At 39.4% G+C, this 21,071-nt stretch overlaps 1 protein-coding gene across 14 annotated transcripts in view; it reads right to left on the bottom strand.

Annotated features, from left to right (window-relative positions):
- LOC124274909 (integumentary mucin C.1-like) overlaps nucleotides 1-21,071 on the bottom strand; it is a 40,994-nt gene that overhangs the window by 10,076 nt on the left and 9,847 nt on the right. For 3 of the 14 annotated variants that reach the window (XR_006898073.1, XR_006898070.1, XR_006898068.1), the window contains exons 3-6: nucleotides 13,659-14,009; nucleotides 12,600-12,926; nucleotides 11,661-11,739; nucleotides 11,169-11,504 (exon numbers count right to left, since the gene is read on the bottom strand). The exons of 1 other annotated variant lie outside the window; for it this stretch is intronic. Coding sequence is in view for 2 of the 13 variants with exons in the window: in XM_046710275.1 (XP_046566231.1) it covers nucleotides 11,333-11,504; nucleotides 11,661-11,739; nucleotides 12,600-12,926; nucleotides 13,659-14,009 (929 nt within the window). In the remaining 11 variants the exon portion in view is untranslated. Of the gene's footprint in view, nucleotides 1-1,496; nucleotides 1,713-2,702; nucleotides 2,843-10,037; nucleotides 11,505-11,660; nucleotides 11,740-12,599; nucleotides 12,927-13,658; nucleotides 14,010-19,480; nucleotides 21,052-21,071 lie in introns of those variants that run through there. 10 more of the 14 variants (XR_006898072.1, XR_006898071.1, XR_006898079.1 and 7 more) reach the window with 8 other exon arrangements.

Consider the following 21,071-nt stretch of genomic DNA (forward strand, 5'->3'; position numbering starts at 1 on the left):
ACATTGCCATGTTAGTGGCAAACACTTGTTGTTTAACAATGTACTCAGCAATATTTCAGCTGTGTGATGGCACTCTCTGCTGGAGTAAGGCGGTCGTAATTGTTGACTGGTTCCTCTGTTCTATATATGAAGCCTGTATACGTGGGGTGGGCAGGACTCTTACGGCAGGATGCCCTGTATCTTGAAAAGTGATGAAGGAACCTAGTATTGTTAGTACTGTCATGAAGATGCTTAGTTGTTTTTTTTTTTTATTCTTAAGCACGATTTTGAGATGACAGGAAATAGTTTCTTGACAATGTCATCCTACATCCTACATAATATTAAATATGAATACGAAATTTTATATATATAGAAGTACATAACTAGAGCAAGAATGGCCACCAGGTGGTGACCTGTGGCTATTCGTGCAGTAAATATGTCACCTGTAATTATAAACAAGATAAGTATTAGGACCAAAGGACAGATTTTCGTCTTACTTGAATGACTTTTACATCTTTCTTAAATTTGTATCCACCCTTCTGGAAGTTTCTCAACCAAAATTTTAATATGGGACATTGTGTCTGTTTCAGACCAAGTATGTTACAGGCACTTACAATCTGCTCCTGTGTGAACAGGGAATGTTTTGTATGTATTTTGGGGGGTTTTTTTTGCTTTTTTATTAAAGATGGACGATATAGTATTACATTGAAATGATGGTGGTTTGTAAATAGACGACAAGACTTGACCAGATTGAAATGGTCTGCTAGAGTATTTTGAAACTAAAGCCGATTCAATTACTCGCCTCGTACCATACGCACTAGTTGCACTGGACATGTTCCCAATTTGCAGACATGTAAATAGAAGCTACAAAACCCTTTCCACATAGTACATTTCTGACTATGCATAAAAGTTGTGTATACACTACACAGTTGCGACATGGCGATGTGTATTAAGTCCCAAGAGTGAAAACGCAAATGATCTCGCTATTAGTTTCGCTGTCATTGAACACGGGCGGTGGGGTAGCCTAGTGGTTAAAGCGTTGGCTCGTCACTCCGAAGACCCGGGTTCGAATCCCCACATGGGCACAATGTGTGAAGCCCATTTCTGGTGTCCCCCGCCGTGATGTTGCTGGAATATTGCTAAAAGCGGCGTAAAACCAACTCAGTCAGTCAGTCAGTGTTATTGAACACATTTGACACCGAGCATACTTTAAGTTGCTTCAGTATTATAATAATTCTTCATGAACCTTTGGCCATGTCTCCCTACCTGTAAAGCATGTTGTAACAGGTTTCTATTATGACCTTGTTTGTCATGGGTATCTTTGCTTCACCCAGCGATTGAATGCTAAGGTTTTCTTCCCACAATATCATTACACACAGACTGCAATGTAACTGAAACATGATGCAGCGATTTCCCGGTTTAGACACAAGTGATGCATTATTTTACTACACTGAACATTCGAGGATTTCATTCAACACACAGCAGGCTTCATGTATGTAAGAGTATAAGAACAAATGTGAAGGAATACGTTTTTAGGACCATAACGTGCTCATTTTGCTATCATTCAACACATTGGGCGTGTACACCACAAGAGCCAACACATAAAGATGCCCCAGATGCATTAATAATCCATGAACCCAATATCGGCTTCACTATTCCAGTTGAATTGAAAACAGTTCTTTGGGTGTCTGGTAACATCACAGCAGGAACAACTAAACATATTTGTCATAACCCTAACGATCCGAAACAGGTTTGTTTTTCAAAGGATATATACACACTACACACATTGAAGGAAAAGTCGTTTGTAACTGGGATTTATGTCATGTTAGTCTGACACGAAACCCGAGCGCCGACAGATTTGTACCAGTAACTTCCCACATATATATGTTTCAGTGGAGGAGTATGTTATGGATCATTTAGTCCACTGTGTCGATATAATCGATATAATGAATGGCGATATTGTCTCCTATGATACACCCTGAGGAAATACATGTTCCAGTAAATGTACACGGTATATCATTTCTTCAAACAGGAAGTAATGTAGGTGCATAACAATCACGAGAATAAGACAGTGTCTTTGTTATCCTTAGACAGTTTAACCACCATGCCGGCAATAACAGCCTGACGTCTCAGTGTCGACAAGTATTCAGTATTCAACAAGCGTCTGGGAAATTGTTGATCCCTTACGTAAAAAATTAGTGTCATAGTAATAACAGGGCATACAAATGTATATGTGGCCACAAACAGTGACTTTTTTTGTGATGCTTATCATCTTCCCTTAGATACGTTCACTCCTCAGTGTCGACTTACTCGTAGAGGAAGCTTGTGTTTCTGTAATTTGCTTTCGTGTCACTTGGTTCGGGTAAATCGCCATTCATTGAACTGAAGTTTACTATGGTTAATAGTTTGATGCGTTTCAGATCAAAATGAGAGACACTCCCGATGTCACTTATGCAAATGTTCCAAACGTATATGGTATGAAGCTGACAAACCATTATAATGACTAGGACGAACTGACCATAATTCCCTCTCTTTTTTCTCATAATGTGTATATAACGAATAACACTATGATACGAGGCTTGGTGTTTTCAACGAACATACTGCATTTCCTAATCTCCAGGCATTGACCCAACAGAGTTGACAGACTGACAACTGACTAACAGACACTGTGCAAAACAACACAATAACTAAAAATAAACAATGCATTATCAAAGCAAAGTCCGCTGATTACCACAAATTTAATCTTGCATGTTCTTCGTAATACAGAGGTTGACATCAATATGGACAGAGGTTGACATTACGCCAGAACCTACTCGTTAAGATATCCATATCCACACATCATAGATATGGATTACGCCAGAACCTACTCGTAAAGATATCCATATCCACGCATTTAGATTATGACGTTTGGTTTCTCAGGAGGTTAGTCAGGTTACCCATGTTTGTACTTGTTACCTACTACCTGCTTCTTATGACTTGAGGTTTTCCTCACATTTTCTGATTACACACTGATTGCAACGTAAATGAAATATGAATCATTTCATGGTGACACCAGGAACACCTTCAGTCAGTGCGATGGCGTTTGAAGAGACAATCAAACATGCTTTTCACAAATGTTGGGACATATTTTTGTCATTGTCACTAATTTGAATGACCTATCAACCAAATACTGGAAGACGGAATATTAAGAGCATGTTATGAATTGTTTATATTGAATTAATATTGGATTGTACAATAGACCCGATGCCTTGTACCGGAATAAAGATTTGATTTCATTTGGTATGAAGAGAACGTTGTAGGCATGAATCACGACACGTTCAAATATCAGTTTTAAATATTCTTGTGAACCATGTGACGGGATATGCTCGCAAAATACCTGGTGTTATCAATATTTGTAAATGATTCACGCACAGACATTATGAGATGAGATTGTATCTCATAGAAAATCGTGCCGGCACTGGACATGCTGTCAATCAGTAATTGAATAAACAAGCCTTTCAGAAAGTGGTCATGTAACATATGTTATATTTGGGATTACACTTTCTCGCTTTCTCTATCTGTGAAGTAACTGTGCTGTCATGTGTAGTTATTTTCCAGTAAAACCAAAGAACCCGTGAAATCCTAAAGGACTGACACTCTTCCGTTTCTCGCAATACCACAGCGGGGGACACTAGAAATGTGCTTCACACATTGCCCCCATGTGGCGAATTGAGTCTTCTAGGCTTCCCAAGCGAACATTTGTTAAAAAGATATCACTGGTTCCGAAGGAACCTTGACATTATTTTGACATTTTATTGCCTGAAATGACATGAGCAATCGCAAAGTGGGAGGAAATCATAATTATGAAATTGTCTCCTGTATGCACGTTTTGGAATAACTATGAACCATAGAATACAAAGACACAGGGTAATCCTACAGATTAGTTTGTAGATTTGTGATGATACGGAAATTAAGTTTCAATGCCAAATAATGTTTATATTTTTGTTTTGTTCACACCTCTGATTCCAGGGCTCGTAGCCACTACCACTCTCGCTCCTCGCCACCGTTACGAATGTGAGACTGTCCAGGAAACATTGGAACTCCAAACAATATTTGCTCAAATACTGTGTCCCAGTGTTTTTATTGCGTGGAATGTATGTATCTTTATCAATGTGGGCATAAACCATTATACTTCTGGTGTCAATCAATATTATCAGTTCCATATTGTTGTGTATACTTATGTATATATATTTCACAGCTTTGGCACCATCCCTCACCTGATGGTTGCTTCACCTTCAACTTGAACTATACACATCTGTATCATTATAGATATAATTAAGACACTTTTGATGTCAAACAACATCAGTTTGATTGTGCTTCAGCCTTTACACTTTTACATTATCCCTCACCTGATGGTTGCTTCACCTTCAACTGCAGCTGTCCTGACAGTCCTCTGGCTCCAGGTGTTGTAGCCACCACCAGGATCCATATCTCCTCACCAGTGGTGGCGGTGTAAGTCAGTCCAGGTGGAGTTGATGCCACACCATTTGTACACTGTGTATTGTGCCTCCACTTCGGTATAGTCATGTATGTATCACACTGTGGTGTCCAGCTAAAAGTGAACATGCCCACCTGTGTTGTCTGTGTCACAGTCAGTCTACAGGAACACATCCCTCCCCCTGTGTTGATCTGTGTGGTAGACACATCCAGCCAGATTTGAGTGGAGCTGGTCTCTGTCCCCGAGGAGCATGTCTGTAGTCCTTGGATAGAAGAAAAACATTTTGTCTTAACCTTCCTAGGTGTCATGTTGTGATGTACAGCGATCTCACATGCATGTAAATAGTAGTTCTTACCATGTTCTCTGACCAGAAAAGACAAAGGATTCATTACCGTGTACGTAACATGTGTACTGCAATGAACTCGTTCGATGAAAAGTGTGTACCTGTTTAATGCATTTATGGGCTCTAATGAGCCACAGAATAAACCCAAAAGGACTTCGAAATATTGAGGATATAGAGAAAGAAGTGGTCGAATATCGTGATACGCTGCCACACGATTTCCTACAAACTTTGATCGGTAGTGTATCTGCTCGCTCCCAGTCGAGTATTGCTGGACAAGGAGGTCCCAAAAGTACTGTAAAGACAGTTAGACTTTAGAGAATCATATCTCAACATTTATAAACATGTATTAGATATTTGCCCAAACAACTTTCTAAGTGATTCCTGGGAATACTATATATGTATTTATGGGCAACTCGGACATATTATCACATGTTTTATAGATAGAGTACACATACACATAGCCAAGTGCATAAATGATATCGGCACGTAGGCAGTACATATAGATGTCAAACAAGGCTATCGTACGTCACTGACACTCAAACTCCAGTGTTCGATTGCACACAACCAACTTGATACATACAGTATTGATATACACACTAAAGCTGTACATACAGATTTTAAATAACGACTTTTGTAGGTAACTGACGCGCAAGTCTCAGTGTTTCAGTTACACACTGAATATATACAGTTAGTCTTACCTGAAATGACTACCGGTAGTGTGAGGACAGTCACAGTCAACAAGACGTCCATGATAATCTAAATTTAGATGTACTCCTCCTTTGAAAATCATACAGGTCGTATTCATCTGGAACCAGGAAGTGAATTACTCTTTGTAGGATAACCAAAATCACATTTGTGTGTCAGTTCACATGAAAGGAATAATTACTGTTAAACGTTGTTATACGAAACTGAATCGCATTTGACAATTATACAGATTATATTCATCTGCAACCAAAATGAACGATCTTTTCCGTAACCAATAACACCCATAAGTGTCAAATAGTGTCACATGGGTGTGTGGGGCGGTAGGGTAGCCAAGTGGTCTCTCGTCACGCCGAAGACACGGGTTCGATTCCTTCCATGGGTAAAATGCGTGAAGCCCAATTCTGGTGTCCTTCGACGTGATATTGCTGGATTATTGCTAAAGCGGCGTAAAACTAAACTCACAAGTTTTGTCAGTCCGCACTATCGTCGCAAGTGAATCGCCCGGGTTAGTAATTTCGGCGTAGCGATAACTGAGTCCAGTGTTAGGTTTATGTTTTAGAAAGCAGGATTTCTGGACCAGTCTGGTCCGAAATTATCTACATTGTATGTGTAATATTTAATCTTTGAAATGGGATGTTGAGATAAGCCATGCTATGTGTATTTAGGTAACGGCAGATATCCAGTTTGTATCTGGATATAATAGGTAAACCTTTAGCAATGTTTGATGTAAATTATTCACGAATATCTTCAGTAGATGTTATAAAGTGCTGCACTAAGAGAGAGGGCGCATTTCGTTCGCAATTTTCCAGCTTTAGGACGACGGTCTGTAAAAAAGAACTGGACAAGAAATCCATTGATCGACAGCATGAGAAACGGTCTGCATGTCTGCAACTGGGATACCATAACATGGGTGAGGCATATAGAAATGTATGTATCACCTGCTGAAGTTTGTCTTAATGTGTCAGATATATATATTCAATTCGTGTCATATGTGTTAAGATGTTTCTGTGTTGATGATTAAGACATACACATAGTAAATGATCATGTCAATATTATAAATATGTACCCGTGAAGGTCCGGGTTAGAATTGATCTTCAGTAACACGTGCTTGTCGTAACAAACGACTAACGGGATCGGCTGAACAGGCTCGCTGACTGGGTTGACACATGCCATCGTATCCCAATTGCGTAGATCGATGTTCATGATGTCGATCACTGGATTGTCTGGTCCAGACTCGATTATTTACAGACCGCCGCCATATAGCTGGAAGTAAAACTAAACTCACTCACTATAAATATGTAATCTCATCAAACCGATATCAATCTGCATAAGAAACAATATTCAAACATCGAATGTCTCGCATTCAGTGTCGTCCACCCAGCTATTATACCTCTTTTAGCTCTGAAATTCTGCACTCAAAACACACACACACACACACACACACACTCCTGAGAGTTTCAAGAACTTCTGTCCTGCCCCACAACGAAGCACATGTGATACATTTGGTCTCACCTTAGGCAAGTGAGTTTGTTCAACATTGCCTCTGTTCACCCAGCAGAAAATGGGTACCCGGTTTGATAAAGTCATGTGACTATAACCTTCTGGCGCCTAACAGGCAGCTTGGGTTATCCGGGGTAATAATAATCAGGGTGTTGCGTGGTGATTAGCGCATTATAAGTCTTCTCATTATTATTATTATTTACACACACACACACACATTCAATTGTATTGTAATAAATAAATATTGAAAGATGTCAGGAAAACATAAAACGCCCCACGTTGTGCTCTTACCCTTTTGGTTCAGTAAGTCTACATTTGGAACATATATATGTTCCAATCTGTTGCAATTATACAACATGAATGGGAGATAGCATAACGGTCAAACACGCCTCGCCAGGTACACTTACTTACCCTTGTAGTTTAGTAATTTCCCACTTGAACCATAAATATGTTGAAACATGGTATCATATATCAGGACTGAGAGACAGTCGGGAAGCAAGGTGCCATGACTACAGGGACATGTAGATGTATATAAACATATATGAAAAGTAACATTCAAACTCACACAGTAAATCAACTCCAATGTGAGTTTGGGTGTGTATTCTTTGTTACCTCATTTTCATGCAATATTTCAAAGTGTTAGCTTGGTCACCTTATATGCCTGTTGCCGGTAATCAGGTTATCTATCTGGTTTATCTAGGCTACTGATCACAATGGGCGGGCCGTTTCTGTTATTCAAAACGTTGTCGGAAAATGTGTCGTGTCAGTTTGTTATTAAACAGTGCACCCAGCAATATTTCAGCTGCATGATGGCACTCTGTAAGTTATCGACTGGACAATGCGGTGATTACTATCATTAAAATACAAGTTAGAATATGATGACGTAGAATCGAACAAATCTCTTTTCAAACATGGCCGCCGCCATATAGCTGGAATATTGCTGAGTGCGGCGTAAAACTAAACTCACTCACTTTTCAAACATGGGATGCTGAGTACCTATATCTTTACCTGAAGGAATAGTTAACGATGTGGTGTTGTTTTGATTGTATATTTATGACATTAGGAATTTCTAATGTCACCAGAATCTTTCCACGAATACCAACCTATATGTCTAACCTATATGGAACTGGTGTATATGTAATCAGAGGACAATGTAACTAATATTCTATGACCACAAACGCGCACGGAAGACCGAAGGAAGCGCTTCCTTTTCGAGATTGTTGTACTTTAAACAGTATTTTGAAGAGCAATGGAGAAAGAACAAACAGGTTGTGGTCACATGCTCACGTAGGCTGTCAGACGCATGACGTATTCTCATCCAAATCACAGACAGTCACCACACTACAAGTTGTGAATTCTTTTTTGGCATTGAGTGACATGACAAGGTATGTGTTTACAAGCACACACCTGGTATATGTTTTAACAACCATCCTGCAAAATATTGTGTGAATGGTAGATTTCTACAGAGTATATTGTCACAATATCAACGCAATGCGTGGTCAATGCAACGTTTAACTTTTGTGCTTGAGCATCATACACCATTAAATGTTTTTAATATTGTGTACTGTTGGTTCAGATATATGGACATTAGTACCACCTCACTGCACATGACTATACTACCCGTGAAGGTCCGGGTTAGAATACTGATCTTCAGTAACCCATGCTTGTCGTAAGAGTCGACTAATGGGATCGAATGGTCAGGCTCGCTGACTTGGTTGACACATGTCATCGGTTCCCAATTGCGCAGCTGGATGCTCATGCTGTTGATCACTGGATTGTCTGGTCCAAACCTGCATAAGTGGGATGGCCAGGAGACATAGGAATGTCAGCAGTAGAACACTTACGACAGGATGGCCTGTATCTTGGGCTGAAATACGTAACAGTGAAAAGTCATTAAGGAACCTACGTTAGTATTGACGTGAAGATGTTTAGTGACGTTTTTTTTTATTCTTATGCACAAGTTGACATGACAGGAAATAGTTTCTAGACAATGTCATCATATATCATATCATACACAGTGTTCAAAATGAATATGAGTATGGAAAAAGTATGTATGTGTATACCATCCATTTGTGGATGTAAGGGAATATATGAAATGTCCACACTTGATGATGAAGAAGTAGATAACTTGAACAAGAATGGCCACCAGGTGGTGACCTGTGGCTATACCTGCAGCAAATATGTCACCTGTAATTATAAACAATATAGGTATTAAGACCAAAAGACTGATTTTAGTCTTACTTGAATGACTTATACATCTTTCTTAAATTTTTATCCACCCTCCTAAAAGTTTCTCAACCTAAATGTTAATATGGGACATTGTGTCTGTTTCATGCCAAGTATGTTACAGACACATATAATCTGTTCTTGCGTGAACAGCGAATGTTTTGTATGTATTTTTGTTTGTTCTATTAAAGCTGGACGAAATAATATTACAGTGAGATGATTCATTTACTCGCATCGTACCACAGGCATTGATTACACTGTACTAGTTCTCAATTCGTAGACATGTAAATAAAAGCGACAAACCCCTTTCCACGTCCATAAGAAATCTCTGCTAAAAGCGGAGTCGATTGTACAAGTATGACTATATATTAAGGTTGTGTATACATATTTGCGCACATAACAAGGCGATGTTAATTTTGTCTCAAAAGTAAAAAAGCAAACGTTAACAAATGGTTTCTGTGACGTAGTTCCGCTATTCTTGGCCACATATGGCACCGAGCATGCTTTAAGTTGGTTCAGTATTATAATAACTCGGGATGCATCTTTGCCATATCTCCCTACCTGTTAAGCGTCTTATAACAGGTTTCTATTATGGCCTTGTTTGTCATGGGTAGCATATGTATGTTAAGGATTTCTTCTCACATTACCATAACACAGAGACTGCAATGTAATTGAAATATGAAGCAACGATTCCCGGTTTAGACACAAGTGGTACATTCTTTTAATGCACAGAACATTCGAGGATTTCATTCTCGAACTTCAACACATAACAGGCTTCATGGATGTAAGAGAATAAGAACAAATTTGAAGGAATACGTTTTGAATACCATAACGTGCTCATTTTGCTATTATTCAACACATTGGGCGTGTACACCACAAAAGGCTATTCCAACTATTATATAACGTGTATGGTGAGGAGTTGACAAACCCTTGTCATGACTTGGACGAATTGACCATACGTTTCTCTTTTGTCTCATAATGTTTAATACCGACTAACACCATGACACGTGGCTTGGTGTGTTTAATGAACATACTACATTTCATTATCTCCAGGCGGTGACCCAACAGATACTGAGAGTTAACAGACTGACAGCTGACTAAAAAGCTCGGCAAAACAAACACACTGACTGAAAATTTACCATGTAGTATCAATGTAGTATCAATGCAAAGTCCGCTGACTACCCCAGATTTAATCTTTGCATGTTCTTTATAATATGAAGGTTGGCATCAATATGTTTTACCTTCAATATCCTTGGATATTTATCAGCATGCGTATCATTATAAAACCCTTTGTTGTTTCCAATATTTAAAAGTATGTTACACATATTGGCAGTGGCTTATAACGCCAAAGTTCCTGAAATAAAATCCCGCATCGTACAATGTGCCAACTCAATTTTATGCTAGATATTCATGTACCGGAATGGTAAGATATCCATTCTACACAAAGCGAGGCTAAGGTCAATATATACACGTAAAGATGAATGTTTATCACAACACAGCATACAGTGAAAGGTAGGCCCCTAGTCCACGTTTACGAAGAGCATATCCGCACATGATTTGAGAAAGACGCCCGCTCCTTCTCGTAAAGTTTTTTATATCAAGATATTGTCAGAGACTTACGACCGGACCCAATCGCAATGATGTCCACACCCACACGTCATTGACAGAGACTTACGACAGAACCTACTCGTAAAGATCTCCATATCCACTCATCACTGACACGGACTTACACCCGAACCTACTCGTAAAGATGTCCAGATCCACACATCATTGATAGCGATTACGTTAGAACCTACTTGTAAAGATGTCAAGATCCACACATCATTGATAGCGATTACGTTAGAACATACTTGTAAAGATGTCCATGCCCACGCCTCATGGACAGAAGTCTGAGGCGATTCGTAAAGACGTCCATTACCACACATGATGGACAGAAACTTACGCCCGAAATTACTCATACAAATGACCATATCCATACATCATCGATTGGGACTTATGCCCCTTCTCTACAAGTAATTATGATTTTCACTTAACTGTGATATCCAGGGGTGCAACATTTTTAAATTAACCGGTAGAGCATGACGCAGAACAAGATACTTAATCTATGACACATTGATATATGGATGGTCCGTCCCCTTGGAAGGTTTTGGATCTAATTTGTCGTAGATGTTAATGGGCTCCTCTGTTCTGGATGTGAACCCAGAGTAGGTTGGATGGGCTTCAGAGATTGGGATGTCGTCGGTCTTCTGATGGCGGGATGTCCACCATTGTCGCCTGTAAAAAAACACAATCATGTTCAATTAAAGAAACACATTGCTCACCAATATGAACTGCTTTCTGATAGTAGTTGCTTGTATGCTTTTAAACCTACAACTGATTACATAAAATGTGAACATGACGTTTAGATTTATTTGACTTTATTGTCTCCACCTTGATATGACGACGTACAGTCCGCCAGCAATGAGGACCAACACGGCGCCTGTAGCAACTCCAGCAGCAAAGATGCCACCTGCAATAAAACCCATAATGGTCTCACAATCGCCTTCATACATCTCACTATATGTACCTTCGGGGTGATCCACAAACACATCTGATGTTTTATAGCATATAGATTATGACGTTTGGTTTCTCAGGAGGTTAGTCAGGTTACCCTTCTTTGTGCTTGCTACTTATGACTTGAGGTTTTCTCACATTTTCTGATTACACACTGATTGCAACGTAAATGAAATTAGAATCATTTCATGGTGACACTAGTGACACCTTCAGTCAGTGCGATGGCGTTTGAAGAGACAATCAAACATGCTTTTCACCAGTGTTGGGACATATTTTTGTCATTGTCACTAATTTGAATGACCTATCAACTGAATACTGGAAAGACGGAATATTAAGAGAATGTTATGAATTGTTTATATTGAATTAATATTGGATTGTACAATAGACCCGATGCCTTGTACCGGAATAAAGATTTGATTTCATTTGGTTTGAAGAGAACGTTGTAGGCATGAATCACGACACGTTCAAATATCAGTATTAAATATTCTTGTGACGGGATAGGCTCACAAAATACCTGGTGTTATCAATATTTGTTAGTGATTCACACACAGACATTTTAAGATGAGATTGTATCTCAAAGAAAATCGTGCCGGCACTGGACATGCTGTCAATCAGTAATTGAATAAACAAGCCTTTCAGAAAGTGGTCATGTAACATATGTTATATTTGGGATTACACTTTCTCGCTTTCTCTATCTGTGAAGTAATTGTGCTGTCATGTGTAGTTATTTCCAGTAAAACCAAAGAACCCGTGAAATCCTAAAGGACTGACACTCTTTGAATCGTATGAGTAATAAACATCGTAAAGAACATCTACCTGGAAAATCATCATTACAGGTATGACATCCTGCCCTGTGGTACTGAGCAGTAGAAGCTTCAGTAGTCCTCGTCCCTGCAGTTGATCCTGGAGGGGATGTGGGCTGTCCTTGAGATGTGGTGTCAGGTGAACGTAATGTTTCAGTGTGAGTGGTAGGCAGAGATGTAGATGTAGGTGTAATTCTCCTGGTAGTTTTTGGAGATGTCGTTGTTACAACATTTCTCCTCGATGTCGATGAAGTTGTTGAAGCCGTCACGGTGGTTGTTGAAGGAGTAGTAGTTGTGCTGCTGTTACTGTTAGGCTCAAAACACTCTATGTTTAGCTGGTCTGTTGAAGCAAAACACTTATAAGAACTTCTGGTTGCAGATGACGGTAAGATGGTAGCCACAAGCTAATCCACGAGTTATTCAAATATATGTAAGAAGAGTGAATTTAGTTTTACGCCGTTTCTCGCAATACCACAGCGGGGGACACTAGAAATACGCTTCACATATTGCCCCCATGTTGCGAATTGAATCTTCTTGGCTTCCCAAGCGAACATTTGTTAAAATGATATCACTGGATCCGAAGGAACCTTGACATTATTTGACATTTTATTACCTGAAATGACATGAGCAATCGCAAAGTGGGAGGAAATCATAAATTATGAAATTGTCTCCTGTATGCATGTTTTGGAATAACTATGAACCATAGAATACAAAGACACAGTGTAACCCTACAGATTAGTTTGTAGATTTGTGATGATGCGGAAATTAAGTTTCAATGCCAAATAATGTTCATATGTTTGTTTTGTTCACACACCTCTGATTCCAGGGCTCGTAGCCACTACCACTCTCGCTCCTCGCCACCGTTACGGATGTGAGACTGTCCAGGTAAAATTGGAACTCCGATCAATATTTGTTCAAATACTGTGTCCCAGTGTTTTTATTGTGTGGAATGTATGTATCTTTATCAATGTGGGCATAAACCTTTATACTTCTGGTATCAATCAACATTATCAGTTCCATTGTTTTGTATACTTATGTATATATATTTCACACATTAGGCAACATCCCTCACCTGATGGTTGCTTCGCCTTGAACTGCAGTTGTGCTGACAGTCCTCTGGTTCCAGGTATTGTAGCCACCACCAGGATCCAGATCTCCTCACCAGTGTTGACGGTGTGAGTCTGTGCAGGTGGAGACTGAACAGCACCATTTGTACACTGTGTACTTGTCTTCCACTTCGGTATAGTCATGTATGTATCACATCCTGGTGTCCAGCTAACAGGGAACATATCCACCTGTGTTTTCTGTGACACAGTCACTCTACAGGAACACATCCCTCCCCTTGTGTTGATCTGTGTGGTAGACACATCCAGCAGGATTTGAGTGGAGCTGGTCTTTGTCCCTGAGGAGCATGTCTGTAGTGCTTGGAGAGAAGAACAACATTTTGTCATAACCTTCATAGGTGTCATGTTGTGATGTACAGCGATCTAACATGCATGTAAATAGTAGTTCGTACCATGTTCTCTGACCAAAACAAGACAAAGGATTCATTACCGTGTACGTAACATGTGTACTGCAATGAACCCGTTCTATGCAAAGTGTGTACCTGTTATATGCATTTATGGGCTCTAATGAGCCACAGACTAAACACCAAAGGACTTAGAAATATTGAGGATATAGAGAAAGAAGTGGTCGACTATCGTGATACGCTGCCACACGATTTCCTACAAACTTTGATCAGTAGTGTATCTGGGCGCACTCAGTCGAGTATTGCAGGGTACGTAGGTCTCCCAAAATACTGAAAGACTCAGACTTAAGAGAATCATATCTCAACATATTCATTGAAGTAAAACTTCAATAGTTTATGAACATGTATTAGATATTTCCCGAAACTACTTTCTCAATAATTGCTGGGAATACCATATATATGTATTCATGGGCAACTCGGACATATACTCACATGTTTTATAGATAGAGTACACACATACACATAGTCCAGTGCATAAATGATATCCGTACATAGGCAGTACATATAGATGTCAAACAACGGTTATCGTACACTAAAATTCCAGTGTTCGACTGCACACAACCAACTTAATACATACAGTATTGATATACACACTAAAGCAATATATACAGTTTTTAAATAACGACTTACGTAGGTAACTGACACTCACGTCTCAGTCTTTCACTTACACATGTACAATGTGTGAAGCCCATTTCTGGTGTCCCCCCGCCTTGATATTGCTGGAATATTGCTAAAAGCGGCGTAAAACCAAACTCAGTCAGACAGTCAGTCACTTACACATTGAATGGACAGGTAGTCTTACCTGAGATGACTGCCGGTAGCGTGAGGACAGCCACAGTCAACAGGACGTCCATGATAATCTAAATTTAGATGTACTTCTTCTTTGAAAATTATACAGGTAGTATTCATTTGGATCCAGGAAGTGAATTACTCTTTGTAGGATAACCAATCTCATATTTCTATGTCAGCTCACACGACAGGAATACTGTTAAACGTTGTTATTCGAGAATGAATACACATCTGAGAATTATACAGATTATATTCATCTGCAGCTAAGATGTAGGATCTGTTTGGTAATCAATACCACCCATACGCATTAAATATTGTCACATGAGTATTTGGGGCGGTAGGGTAGCCAAGTGGTTAAAGCGTTTGCTCGTCACGCCGAAGACGCAGGTTCGATTCCTTACATGAGTACAATGTGTGAAGCCCAATTTTGGTGTCCTCCGCCGTGATATTGCTGGAATATTGCTAAAAGCGGCGTAAAACTAAACTACTCACTCAAGTTTTGTCAGTCCGCATTATCGTCGCAAGTGAATCGCCCAGGTAAGCAATTTCGGGGTAGCGACAATTGAGTCCAGTGTTAGGTTTATGTGTTTGAAGGCTGTATATATGGACCAGTCTGGTCCGAAATCAACATTATTGTATGTGTAATATTTAATCTTTGAATTGGATGTTGAGAGAAGCTATGCTATGTGTATTTAGGTAACGGGAGATAACCAGTTTGTATCTGGATATAATAGGTAAACCATTAGCAAATTTGATGTAAATTATTCACGAATATCTTCAGTAGATGTTATAAAGTGCTGCACTAAGAGAGATGGCGTTTTTCGTTCGCAATTTTCCAGCTTTAGGACGACGGTCTGTAAAAAAAATGAACTGGACAATATATCCAATGATCGATAGCATGAGTCACGGTCTGCATGGCAGCAACTGGGATACCATGACGTGGGTGATGCATATAGAAATGCATGTATCACATGCTGAAGTTTGTCTTATTATGTCAAATATATATGTCCAATTCGTGTCATATGTGTTAAGATGTTTATGTGTTAATGTCTAAGACATACACATAGTCCATGATCATGTCAATATTATAACTATGTACCCGTGAAGGTCCGGATTAGAATTGATCTTCAGTAACCCATGCTTGTCGTAAGAAGCGACTAACGGGATCGGGTGATCAGGCTCGCTGACTTGGTTGATACATGTCATCGGTTCCCAATTGCGTGGATTGATGTTCATGATGTCGATCACTGGATTGTCTGGTCCAGACTTGATTATTTACAGACCGCCGCCATAAAGCTGGCATATTGCTGAGTACGGCGTAAAACTAAACTCACTCACTATAAATATGTAATCTCATCAAACTGATACAAATCTGCATAAGAAACAATATTCAAACATCGAATGTCTCGCATTCAGTGTTGTCCATCCAGCTATATTACCTCTTTTAGTTTGAAATTCTACACTCAAAACACACACACACTCATGAGAGTGTAAAGGACTTCTGCCCTGCCCCACTGACTGACTGACTGACTGAATTTGGTTTTACGCCGCTTTAAGCAATATTCCATCAACATCACGGCGGGGGACACCAGAAATGGGCTTCACAAATTGTACCCATGTGGGGATTCGAACCCGGGTCTTCGGCATGACGAGCCAACGCTTTAACCACTAGGCTACCCCACCGCCCCCTGCCCCACAACGAAGCACATGTGATACATGTGGGCTCACCTTAGGCAAGTGAGTTTGTTCAATATTGCCTCTGTTCCCCCTGGGTACCCGGTTTGATAAAGTCATGTGACTATAACCTTCCAGCGCCTAACAGGCAGCTTGGGTTATCCGGGGTAATAACAATCAGGGTGTTAGCGCTTTGAGCATGCTTTGTTGCGTGGAGATTAGCGCATTATAAGTCTTCTCTCATTATTATTATTATTTACACACACACACACACACACACACATACACATTCAATTGTATTGTAAGAAATGAATATTGAAAGATGACAGGGAAACATAAAACGCCCCACGTTGTACTCTTACCCTTTTGGTTCAGTAAGTCTACATTTGAAATATGTTCCAATGTGTTGCAATTATACATCATGAATGGGAGATAACAGAATCGCCAAACTGGCCTCACCAGATACAGGTACCCTTGTAATTTAGTAATTTCCCACTTGAATTATAAATATGTTGAAATATGTTATCATATATCAGGCCTGAGAGGCAGCCGGAGAGCAAGGTGCCATGACTACAGGGTCATGTAGATGTTTATAAACATATATGAAAAGTAACATTCAAACTCTCACACACACAGTAAATCAACTCCAATGTGAGTTTGGGTATGTATTCTTTGTTACCTCATTTTCATGCAATTTTTCAAAGTGTTAGCTTGGTCAACTTATATGCCTGTTGCCGGTAATCAGGTTATCTAGCTACTGGTTTATCTAGGCTACTGATCACTATGGACGGGCCGTTTCTGTTATTCAAAAGGTTGTCGGAAAATGTGTAGTGTCAGTTTGTTGTTTAACAATGCACCCAGCAATTTTTCAGCTGCATGATGGCACTCTGTGAGATATCGACTAGACAATGCGGTGATTACTATCATTAAAATACAAGTTAGAATATGATGACGTAGAATCGAACAAATCACTGAGACATATAATCGACTCTTTTCAAACATGGGTTGCTGAGTACCTATATCTTTACCTGAACGAATAGATAACGATGTGGTGTTGGTTTGATTGTATATTTATGACATTAGAAATTTCTAATGTCAACAGAATCTTTCCATGAATACAAAATGTCTAACCTTTGTGGAACTGTTGTATATCTATTCACAAGACCATGTAACTAATATTCTATGACAACAAACGCAGAAGCATGACGTCATCACAGATCGACGGACACCACACTACAAGTCGTGAATTCTTTGGGGCATTCAGTGACATGACAAGGTATGTGTTTGCAAGCACAAACCTGGTATATATGTTAACAACCACCCTGCAAAATATTGTGTGAAAGGTAGATTTCAACAGCGTATATTGTCACTATAACCTGGTCACAATGCAATGCAGTGTCAATGCAACGTTGAACGTTTGTGCTTAGCAGCATACGCCATAACATGTTTTTAATATGGTGTACTGTTTGTTCAGATACATGTACATAAGTACCACCTCACTGTACATGGCTATACATACACAGGGGCGTGTCACGCTTAAGAAACAGCGTTAGAAAGACATATAGGTATAGACCTAGTACTATATAAAAGGATAGTACTAGGGTTGGGTTTATATACCTATATGTCTTTCTAACGCTGTTTCTAAGCGTGACACGCCCCTGTGTATACATACACACTTGAACTTGACTTGAACAAAGGAGAATGTCAATACTTAGTTGTGATTTATCAATAGAATCAATAGGAGACACTAGTAATGGCACCGAATGTAGATTATGTCAGTTATTCATTGGTGTAGGGGTTGTTGATGACCTCCTCTGGACTAAATCTGTCATAGTTATTTGCTGGTTCCTCTGTTTTGTCAATGAAGCCAACATATGTGGGGTGGGCAGGAGACTTAGGGATGTCAGCAGCGGGGCTAGTACGGCAGGATGGCCTGTATCTCTTGGTCTGAAATATGTCAGAGTGAACAGTGACAAAGGAACCTACGTTAGTTTTGACATGAAAATGTTTAGTGTGGCTTTTTTTATTAAGCACCTTTTTGACATGACAGGGAATAGTTTCTAGACAATGTCATCCTACATCCTACATAATGTTCAAAATTAATATGAAAATATATATGTATATGTTAACAAGAATGGCCACCACACCACCGGTGGCTATTCATGCAGCAAATATGTTGCCTGTATTTATAAACAAGAGAGATATTAGGACCAAAATACTGACTTTCGTCTTACTTGAATGACTTGTGCATCTTAATTAAATTTTTATCCCACCTCCCGAAAGTTTCTCAACCTAAATGTTAATATGGGACATTGTGTCTTTTTCATGCCAAGTATGTTACAGACACATATAATCTGCTCCTGCGTGGACAGCGAATGTTTTGTATGTATTTTTGTTTGTTTGATTAAAGATGGACGAAATAATATTACTGTGAGATGATGGTGGTTTGTAAATAGACGAGACATGGCCATCTTAACCAGTGATTGACATGGTGAGCAAGGGTGTGATGACACCGAACTGATTCATTTACTCACCCCGTTCCACACGCACTGGTTGCACTGGACATGTTCACCATGCGTAGACATGTACTAAAGCTGTTTTACGAAATCTTTAAAGGTTGTTTATACATGATTGAGAACATTACGACATGGCGATATTAATTTGGTCTCAAGAGTGAAAAAGGAAAAGTTAAAGAGTGGTTTCTTTGACTAGTTTTGCTATCACTGAACACATTTGACACCGAGCATGCTTTAAGTTGGTTTAGTATTATAATAACTCGGGATGCATCCTTGTCTCTACCTGTAAAGCATGTTATAACAGGTTTCTGTTTTGACCTTGTTTGTCCCGGTTAGCTTTGCTTCACCTAGCATATTGTGTTGAGGTTTTCTTCCCATATTAGAAACTAAAGATCCGAAACAGGTTTGTTTTGCAAAGGATATATATACACCACACACCTTGATGGAGAAGTCGTTTGTAACTGGGTTTATGTCATGCTAAACCAATCAGGTTAGTCTGACACGAAACCCGAGCGCCGACAGATTTGTACCAGTAACTTCCCACATACATATGTTTCATTGAGGAGTATAGTATATACTGAATGGTGATATGGACCCGTATCTTACGCCCTCAGGGAATACAGTAAATGTACACAGTACATCCTTTCTACACACAGGAAGTAATGTAGGTGTATAACAATCACGAGAATAAGACAGTGTCTTTGTTATCATTAGACAGTTTACCCACCGTACCTGCAATAACAGACCCATGTCTTAATCTCATTACATTGTTTTCATTATTTACAGACCGACGCCATATAGCTGGAATATTGCGGAGTGCGGCGTAAAACTAAACTCTCACTCACTCATTTTGTTTTAAGAAAAAAACTTTCTAGTGTATTCAACAAGCGTCTGGGAAATTGCTGATCCCTTACGTAAAATATGTATTATGTCATTATTAGCGACATAATAATAACAGGGCATATATGTGGCCACAAACAATGAGTTGAGTTTTTGTGATGTTTACCATCCTCCCTTAGATAGGTTCACTCCTCAACGACTTATCCCAAAGGAAGCTTGTGTTTTTGTAATTTGCTTGCGTTTCACTAGATTCGACTAAATCGCTCTTCCTTGAACTGAAGTTTACTATAGTTAATAGTTTGATGCGTTTCAGATCAAAACGAGAGAGACGCCCGATGTCACTTATGCAAATGTTCCAGCTATTATATAACGTGTATGGTGAGGAGTTGACAAACCAGTATAATGACTTGGACGAATTAACCATACGTCCCTCTCTTTTGTCTCATAATGTGTATATACCGACTAACACCATGGCACGAGGCTTGGTGTGTTCAATGAACATATTACATTTCATTATCTCCAGGCGGTAACAGATAAAGAGTTAACAGACTAACAGCTGACTAACACACTGTGCAAAACAAACACACTGACTGAACATATACAATGTAGTATCAATGCAAAGTCCGCTGATGACCCCAGATTTAATCTTTACATGTTCTTTATTATATAAAAGTTGACATCAATATTTTTTACCTTCAATATCCTTTGATATTTATCGGCATGTGTATCACTATAAAACCGTTTTTTTGTTTCCAATATTTAAAAGTATGTTACACATATTGTTGCAAATACATGTACAGGAACGGTAAGATATCCATTCTACACAAAGCGAGGCTAAGGTCAATATATACGCGTGAAGGTGAATGTTTATCACAACACAACACACAGTGAAAGGTAGGCCCCGAATTCACGTTTACGAAGAGCACATCCACACATGATTTGAGAAAGACGCCCGCTCCTTCTCGTAAAGATGTCTATATCCATATATTGTTAGAGACTTACGACCGGACCCACTCACAATGATGTCCACAACCACACGTCATTTACAGAGACTTACGACGGAACCTACTCGTAAAGATGTCCATATCCACGCATCACCCATACAGACTTACACGAGCCTACTCATAAAGATGTTCAT

Source organism: Haliotis rubra, unplaced genomic scaffold, assembly GCF_003918875.1.
Source record: "Haliotis rubra isolate DU_JTF1 unplaced genomic scaffold, ASM391887v1 Scf1959, whole genome shotgun sequence".
In the NCBI taxonomy this organism is placed as follows: domain Eukaryota; kingdom Metazoa; phylum Mollusca; class Gastropoda; order Lepetellida; family Haliotidae; genus Haliotis; species Haliotis rubra.